This window comes from Physeter macrocephalus, chromosome 15 (genome assembly GCF_002837175.3).
Source record: "Physeter macrocephalus isolate SW-GA chromosome 15, ASM283717v5, whole genome shotgun sequence".
Taxonomy (NCBI): Eukaryota; Metazoa; Chordata; class Mammalia; order Artiodactyla; family Physeteridae; genus Physeter; species Physeter macrocephalus.
In genome coordinates, this window is record NC_041228.1 from 70,303,707 (window position 1) to 70,312,877 (window position 9,171).

At 45.2% G+C, this 9,171-nt stretch overlaps 1 protein-coding gene across 2 annotated transcripts in view; it reads left to right on the forward strand.

The window, feature by feature from the left end:
- The first annotated feature begins 2,651 nt into the window (after nt 1–2,651).
- The window catches only part of CYP7B1 (cytochrome P450 family 7 subfamily B member 1), a 211,106-nt gene continuing 204,586 nt past the window's right edge, over nt 2,652–9,171 (forward strand). The window contains exon 1 of one of the 2 annotated variants that reach the window (XM_024127004.2): nt 2,652–2,936. In XM_024127004.2, coding sequence (XP_023982772.1) covers nt 2,824–2,936 — 113 coding nt within the window. In that variant the 5' untranslated portion in view covers nt 2,652–2,823. The remainder of the gene's footprint in view (nt 2,937–9,171) is intronic. The other variant, XM_024127005.3, reaches the window with a different exon arrangement.

Sequence of the window (9,171 nt, forward strand, 5' to 3'; positions counted from 1 at the left end):
AAAAAAAAAAAAAAAAAAAAAAAAAATCAAGGCCTGTTACTGAGAAGGAGGGGGAAGCAGACATGGAGGGTCAACTAGTCATCTCTGTCAGAGAAGTGATGGAAATGTTGTTGTTGTTTGGGGGTACGCGGGCCTCTCACTGCTGTGGCCTCTCCCGTCGCGGAGCACAGGCTCCGGACGCGCAGGCTCAGCGGCCATGGCTCACGGGCCCAGCCGCTCCGCGGCATGTGGGATCTTCCCAGACCGGGGCGCGAACCCGTGTCCCCTGCATCGGCAGGCGGACCCTCAACCACTGCGCCACCAGGGAAGCCCTCCTAAAGGCATGTTTTGGAGGTAAAATAAATTGAACTGGATTGAATATAATGACGCTGATACTGGGTTACAAAAGCAAAAGAGGAATAAAAGAGGTCTTTAGATTTTATTTCAACCAGGTAAGTTTACAGTATGGAGCCCCCTTTTAGCAGAAATGGAAAACACAAAAGAAACATATATTCAAAATTTATTAAGTGAATACCATAAAGCATTCTGAGTAAGATACTATACAGATACCATAGGGAGATGACACAGTCGCTAACCAAATCTAGTAGGTGACAGTGTAGTCTTCTTCCTTCCACCTACATATGACACTGTGATTAACTGCAGGTGTTTTCTGTTATTAATGTTATAAAATAAAATGTTTAGCATGGTGCTTGGCACATGGTAAATGTTCAATAAATTGATTAATGCCGAACATTTTAACCTCTATTTTCAAAGAGAAGAGTCATCCAGGAGATCAAATGGAAAACTAAGTATAAAAGTTGAGGCTTCTCGTGAAAATTAGTGAGAGGTGCTTTTTGCAGTGGGTACAGAAATGCACGGCATGGATACCATCCTGCATGCTGGCTCTGCTCGCCAGGTAGTGATGGAAACCAATTTGCTTTTTCTTGGAGGAGACAGAATAGCTGTTGGCTCACTGTACCCTGATTTCCTGGAAAATTGAATTTATGACAGGAGAAAGGAAAGGCAGTAGAAAACCCTGGAATAAAAGTCAGATGAAGAAACTCATAAACATTAGAGTTCTCATGCTTGCCCAGCCATTCACAGCTTTAAGGCCAAGGACAGCAACATAGCAGTAATTCAGTTCTGGAGCATGGACCAAGGGCCAGGCACATGCAAAGTACTTCCAACTACAGTACCTCAACTCCAGGGTCGGGGGCTAGGGTGACAGGAGGTAGAGAGTAGGTGCAGATAAAGTTGTCTAAGAGATGATTCTCACCTTCTATAGCAGGCAAGACAGACATAGAAATAACTCAGAGAGGGAAAAGGTGATGGAGTGAAAAGCAGAGAGAGTGTTAAAAGTACAGAGGAGTGAGAGATTAATTACAAGAGTAAGGAATAATTTCTAGAAGGAAGTGGTATTTGAACTGGGCATTGACAGGTAGGTAGAATTTTAGTATTTAGGGGAGAGAGGAAACTTTTTCAGGCAGAGAGAATGTCATAAGCCAAGGTGTGAAAGGGCTGATTGTGAGGGACATTGTGGCTCAAGCTTTCATGTATATGGAACTATCCTAGCCAGGGGATGGAGACAAATTGTGGAGGCTTCTCATTGCAGGTTGAAGATTTATCTTTATCACAAAGGCAACCAGTATGAGTTTCGAACAGGGTCAAAGCTGGATAGGTCTGTGTTTTAGGGACGTGGCAATGGGGAGGATGGGCTGGAAAACTCAAAGGTTGGAGGTACGGAGACCAGGTGTGAAGCTGCTGTAATAGTCTTGAGAACTGCGCAAATAAAATCTTGCATAAAGGGAAGAACACAGTGGCACTGGAACAGCCTTGGTTAGAATGGTTTTTAACTACTTATCAACCGAGGGACCAGGGTAAGTTACCTTCACCTGAGCCTCATTATATGTTCTCTAATACATTGCTAAAACTTACGTTCCAAGTTTGGTGTGGAGAGTAAATACACACGTGCGAAGTAATGTGAATGGTCATTACTCAGGAAGAGACATTGTCAAAGTTTCTCCCTCATCCTTTCTAAGGACAACCTGCGGGGCTTGTACCACTTCTGTCGTAGTGCCTTACCATCGTTTTGCAATAGTTCGTTTCCTCTGTCTTCTCTCTTCCTGGATGGTGTGTCCCATGGGGACTCCTGGAGGGTCCCGGCCCAGCTCTGGTCCCTGTCTTGCCGGCCTCTGGGACTGGCCTCGGCGCCCAGCAGCCGCGGGAGCGAGCAAGGAAGCGCGGCGTGGAAGGAGGGCCGCGGGCGTGCGGAGGGCAGCGCGGGCGCGCGGGCAGCCCGCCAGCTGGGGGCGGGGAGGAAGGGGCTGCTGAAGAGGTCGCCGGGGCCAGAGCGCAGCGGGCACAGTCCCAACCCTCTTCGAGGGCCAGCGCGGTCGCGGGGCGCCGGCGAGGGGATGACGGACCCGAATGACTCATTTCCAACTCAGAACTGAAGTCCCCTTCCCTCAGGCCTTCAGCGGCTCGAGCTCGGGAAATCCTAGCCCCTTTCCCCCTCTTCTCTAGCCCTTCTTCCTGCCCCGGGGGCGGGTGGGCGGGGATGGGCGGCGCGCAGTTTTCCAGAGGCGGCCGGGCGGGAGGCGGTGGCCGAGCGGGGCGGTGCGCATGGGTGGTGGTGGGGGGCGGTAGGCCGGGGGAGGGGAGTCCGGGAACTTTGAGACTCGGTCCCCGGGGCCCTCGGGGACATTTCAGGCGGCGCCGCGCCAGGCCAGCCTCCCGGGACCCTCTGCCGGCTGCAGACTCGCCGGCCGCGCAGCTCGGAGAGACACCCCGGGCCGCCCCCCGCGGCCGCGCGCGATCCGGACGGCGGAAGACTTGGCCGCGGGTATGGGCAGCTTCTCGCCGGAGCCGTGGCTGCCGCGGCCTCTCAGCCCCCTGGGCCTGGTCCTCGCCGCGGCCCTGCTGCTGCTGGTACTGTGTCTGCGCGCCCGGCGCACCAGGTAAGCGCCCCGCCGCCCGGCCGAGCAGCCTCGCGCCCGGGTCACGCATGCGTCCTGGGCCCCGCGACCGCGCGCGACCCAGATGGTCCAGGGAGCCCCTTCCATGACTGTGGGCGCCGGCGTGTCTGGGGGTCGTGTGTGAAGACAAAGGCTTCGCCTGCCTCTTTCCCAGGCACACGCACCCGTATGCAGGCGAGGGGACCGAATTCGGTTTGCTGCTCCGGGCTCGGTTTTAGCCTGCCCTAGGTTTGCGTTATACATTACGCATCACGCATGGCTTCCAGACACACTTTGGTGCCTTGTTACAGTGAGTTGATGCTTTATGGCCTCGCATTCATAGAGTATTTCAGGAGGGAAATTTTCTTTCTTTTCATTCCATTAAAAGTGAGGGGGCTTCGCTGGTGGCGCAGTGGTTGCGCGTCCGCCTGCCGATGCAGGGAACATGGGTTCGCGCCCCGGTGCGGGAGGATCCCACATGCCGCGGAGCGGCTGGGCCCGTGAGCCATGGCCGCTGAGCCTGCGCGTCCGGAGCCTGGGCTCCGCAACGGGAGAGGCCACAACAGTGAGAGGCCCAAAAGTGAAATGTTTTAGGAAGATGCCAGCGTATGGTATGAGCAGTACCTCTGGGTGCCTGTCAGTGCCTCAGTTTACCACTGGTCCGCATCTGGAAAAACGAACTAATAGCACCTCATGGGATTTTTGTGAGGACTTAATGAACTTATAATGTGTGTTTTATACATTTACTCCGTTATTTTCATGAGAACAGAATAAACAACATATTAACACCAAAACCCAGAAGTGTGTCACTTCATTATCTGATTTGAAATGCGGAAGGAGAAACAAGAGAAGTTCAACATAAAATCACTCACTTTGAAATCATTCTGTTTGTCCTTTCTAACTGGGTCACTTTTCATACTATCAGGTTCTTCTTCATAGCTTTTTTCCTTCCTTGTTTTTTGTTTTTGTCTGATGATCTGGGGGGAGTGTGGTGTCACTCCCTGCGGTAGGGGAGGTTTAGAGGGAAGTGTTAGATAAATAGTGAAGTCTGTGTTTCTGGTGCTCAGTGACGAGGTCAGGGGAGGATATTTAATTATGAAAGTCACAGATATGAAAATGGAACATAAAATCATGACTATAGATTGGTCACCTTGTGAAGAAGTTTGATGGAGAAGTAGGGGGCCCGGGCCACTCCCCTTGTTGAAGAGTCTGGCAGAAGAAGAAGGGCCACCAAAGGGGACTGAGAAGGAGGGGCCAGTGGCGTGGGAAGGAAACCAAGTGAATGTGGTGTCCCAGAAGCTAGGTAGGGACATATTTAAACAAGTAGGGGGAGTTATCTGTGTCAGACGCTGCTGAGAAGTTTAGTGTGTTGAGGACAGAGGACCATAGAGTTGACACGATGCAGAATTGGTAAGAGTGAAGCTGAGAGTTAATGGGCATGGTAGCCTGTTTGAAGTGGATTGAAGTGCCATCTGTCCTACAGTAGCTAAGATTTTATATTCAGACAAGAGTGCAATGTAGTATTAATGTTTCATATCTCTTGAGCCAGTAATTCCAGTAATTTTATTTAAAGGAATTTCTCCTGGTGAAATAATCCTGAAGGTCCTTAAAGATTTCACCAGCTCAGTGCTCATCAGGGCTGCTTATAATAGTGAAACATTAGAAAAAAAATCTAGATTTCTGAAAAATATTGGTTTAGTTAAAGAAATTCTAGCATATCCAAGTAATAGAAAGTTATGTAGCCATAAAAAACTATAATGTAGACAATATGAAGACATAGAAAGCCATATTCAAGATATATTAAGTGAAAAAAATTTAAAAACACCGTTCGTATACATGGTGTCAATGACCTCCAGCCAAAGACTGCTAGGAACACACCTGTGGTGGAACAAGTTGAGTTATTGCTTACGGCAACTAGAAAGAACACACGCCATTTATTCTGGGTAAAAGAGTGTAGAAAGGACCTATTTATGGCATTTGGGTTTGTGTTATGTGATTTGGGGGAAGGTTCAAGGAAGCAAGGTTTTGCTCTGTTGGTAAGATATTCTCAGAAAGCTGGGGCTGGTCTATGACTGGAGACCTTCATCTCCTCTATGAGGCAAGAGGAATGCATTGAGGCTGAATCAGCAATTAGTAAGTAACAGATTCTAGAATTAGTAAGGTTTGGGGGATATTTGGTCATTTTATTGACTTAGTATTTATGATTTTTGTCAGTATTTAGACGTGATTATGGATTGATCTCGTTTTTGACTTTATAATAGTCACAGAGTGGCTTTCTTTGATCACTTAAATGTTCGTTATTAAGAATGGCTTAATGTTTGTGCAATTGTTTCTGTTCATCAGAAGAGCGAAGTGTGGTAGCTACTGTCAACTGAAGAGAAATACACAACCTAAAAGTTGTGAGTTATGTTGTATCCCGGAACCTTACTGAAGACTATATAGCCCAGGAGACAGCCTCTCAGATAACTCTGAGGAACTGTTCCGAAGAGGCAAGGGAGGCGCCAGGATATATAGGAGTTTTTGCTGAAAAAAAAAAAAATCATATAGTTGAGCATCAAAAGATTACTGCTGATCACAACACACCAGACATTTCAAGTTAACGATTTTAGTGCTTTTCTACGTATGGGAAGGTGCAAGAGTCCAGGCTCACTGAAATGATTTCTTACATATGTATCTTCACTATCTGGGGCCAGCGTCCTGCTTTACTCCATCCTGAATTCCCCCCTGAGTGCCCCCCACAGTCAGGGGTGGCTACAGTGGCTGGTGGCTAGGCAGCACTGTGTTTACTGGAATGGCAGGCAACACTTTTTGTCCTCACGAGGAGCGCCAAGCAGGCACCTCGATGTCAGGGGTTGTGTTTATCTTTCTCAAAAATATAAAAGGCTGCAAAGATATACCACAGACATTTGAGGGGGGGCAAATTTACATACAATGAAAAGTGTAGATTTTAAATGTACCGTTCGATTAGTTTTCATACATGTAGACACCCGTGTAACTGTCACCCCAGTCAAGAAATAGAATATTTTCTCACACCCCTTTCTAGTTAGTCCCCACCCCTGAGCTCTGATTTAGTTTTGCCTGTTCTTGAACTTCTTATAAATGGGATTATGCAGTATCTTCTTTTGTGTATGGCTTTCTTCTGTCAACAAAATGATTTTGAGATTCACCCATGTTGTTGCATATTATCAGTAATTCATTCATTCTATTTCATTGCAGAGTAGTTTGTGTTCTCTCTATATATAAACTGTGGTATATACATGTATGTATGTACTATATATATATATATTTATATATATACTACATTTATTATGTATGTGTGTGTATATGTGTTTACTACAATTTGGTCATCTATTGTCCTTTTAATGGACTTTTAGTTGTTTCCAGTCTGGGACCATTGCAAATAAAGCATATGTAGACATTCTTTTACAGGACTCTTTATGGACATATATTTAGTTCCTTCTTGGGTTAAAATCCTGAAACCTATGAGAAGGTTGATGGATCATAGGGTAAAGACTTATACTCACACCCATTTTGGAAAATGCCATTTTTCCAATGTAATTGTACTTTTGTAACACTTCCACCAGTACATACTATATGAGAGTTCCAGTTGCTCACTGTCTTCACCTATGTCTGATGTGGCCAGTCTGTTAGTTTATAAACCCTATCTTTCTAGATTCTGAATTTTATTGTCTTCCCCTGAAGAGTGTTGAATTTTGTTTTAGCGTGCAGATGTATTTCTGGCCAATTCTCTTGAACTTGGGGGAAGCTTAGTTTTATCCTTTATAAAGATGAGTCTATGGAAAGCTCAAGATACTTACCAAGCTTCTTTTCTTTGATGGGATTCAAACCCTGAACTCTTGTCTCCCCAGCAGAGTGGGCAGCAGCGGAAATCTCTGCTCAGTTCTTTGAATATTGCAGCTGATGCTTTCCACAGGGCTCTTTGAAGTCTCCTCCACAGATGCACGCTTCCAGGTTTGGCCAACAATTTGAAGGGTGTCTATATGCCTGTTTTTCTAGGTTTCTCTTCTTGATTTCCAGCCACTTCAGTATCCCAAACTCTGACACCTCAGTCAGTAACATTGTAGCTTTTTGCTTGAGTTCCACCTGTCTCTCCGCCTTGCAGACGGGTCAGAGGAAGTGCTGTCTACCCTGGACTTAATTCATTATGGGTCTGTTCTTTAAGGGTTGACTCCCCTTCAGTATCTGCCTTCTTTTGCTTGTTCTTTAGTGCATTTAAATCATTTTTTGTTTGTTTATTTTGTCTTTTGCTATCTGTGAAAATGTTAGGTTATTTCAAGCTACCTCACCATTACTGGAACCCAAACCCAGACTTCTAACAGTGATTATATCTAGGTGATATATTTTTTCTGAAATGATTATTATTTCCTTTTTTATGCTTATATTTTTAAATTGTCATAATACATATGTATTTCTTTCACAATACAAAGAGAATGATACATTTAAAATGAAACTTTGATAAATTCTTTTAAAATGTTTTTAATCATTTTTTTCTTTTTAGAAGAACCAGCATTCTGGGTCAGTGTAGTAATAGGATTCTAACTTAGAAGATAAGATTTGGGTAGTGCTAGGAAACCCAGTTCATTTCCAGAAGGTCATGATATATATATGATATATATATATGTGGATATATATATAAAATGTGAAATATGTTTTTGTCCAATAATTAGATACATGTTTTTAAAAAATCACTGTTTACTAATAATAGACTTAAATACAGATACATTCCTTCCAATTTATTTTAGAAGACAACATCATATAAAAACAGAGTCTGTAGCAAGGCAGAGTTGAAAACAAACACATCTCTACTATTCTTTCCCTACCTCCCCATCCCCTGTAAAAAGGACAAAAATCAGCCCTACCAAAACAATAGAAAATAAATATAAAATAGTTAAATTGGGCTTCCCTGGTGGCACAGTGGTTGAGAGTCCGCCTGCCGATGCAGGGGACACGTAAACTCCAGTTACTCTGAATTGACCCAAGATAATTATGAGCTCTGTCTTAAATTCAGCTTCAAAAGAAACCTAGTTCCAGTAGACAGCTGTATGGCTCCTGGATCAGGAATCGGACCTCGGAGCCCCATGGGACGTGGCCGCTGGGCCTGCGCGTCCGGAGCCTGTGCTCTGCAACGGGAGAGGCCACAACAGTGAGAGGCCCACATACCACAAAAAAAAAAAGTTAAATTATTTTAAATACATGAAATAAAAATTGGCACTAAATATTATGTTTCCTGGAGAGCACATTTAAAACAGAATTAAAAGTTTATAATGAATAGGGGAAAGTGTTTACAGAAAATATCATAGGGAAAGGACAATAGCACACATTTTAAAATCTTACAGTTCGGGATATGAGAAGTCTGAAATGGGCCTTACTGGCAGTTAAGGTGTTGGTAGGGTTGCATTCCTTTTGGTGGATCCAGGAGAGAATCCCATTTCCTTGCCTCTTCAAGCTTCTTGAGGTCACCAGAACTCCAATCTCTGTTTCAGACTCTGACACTCTTGCTTCTTTCTTTTTTTTTTCTTTTTTTTTTTTTTTTTTTTCCTTGTGGCACGCGGGCCTCTCACTGCTGCGGCCTCTCCCGCCGCGGAGCACAGGCTCCGGACGCGCAGGCCCAGCGGCCACGGCCCACGGGCCCAGCCGCTCCGCGGCATGCGGGATCCTCCCGGACCGGGGCACGAACCCGTGCTCCCCGCATCGGCAGGCGGACTCCCAACCACTGCGCCACCAGGGAAGCCCTTGCCTCTTTCTTATAAGGACCTTAGTGACTACATTGAACCCACCCAGATAATATAGGATAAGCTTCCCATCTCAAGTTCCTTAATTCAGTCACATTGGCAAAGTCCTTTTTGCCATGTTAGGTAACATATTTAAGTTAGGGATTAAGGATTAAGAGGTGGGCATAACAGCAAAGGAGGCCATAAACAAGACAAAAAGACAACCCTCAGAATGGGAGAACATATTTGCAAATGAAGCAACTGACAAAGGATAAATCTCCAAAATTTATGAGCAGCTCATGCAGCTCAATATCAAAAAACCAACAACCCAATCCATAAATGGGAGGAAGACCTAAACAGACATTTCTCCAAGGAAGATATACAGGTTGCCAACAAACACATGAAAGGATGCTCAACATCACTAATCAATAGAGAAATGCAAATCAAAACTACAGTGAGGTATCACCTCACACCAGTCAGAATGGCCATCATCAAAAAATCTACAA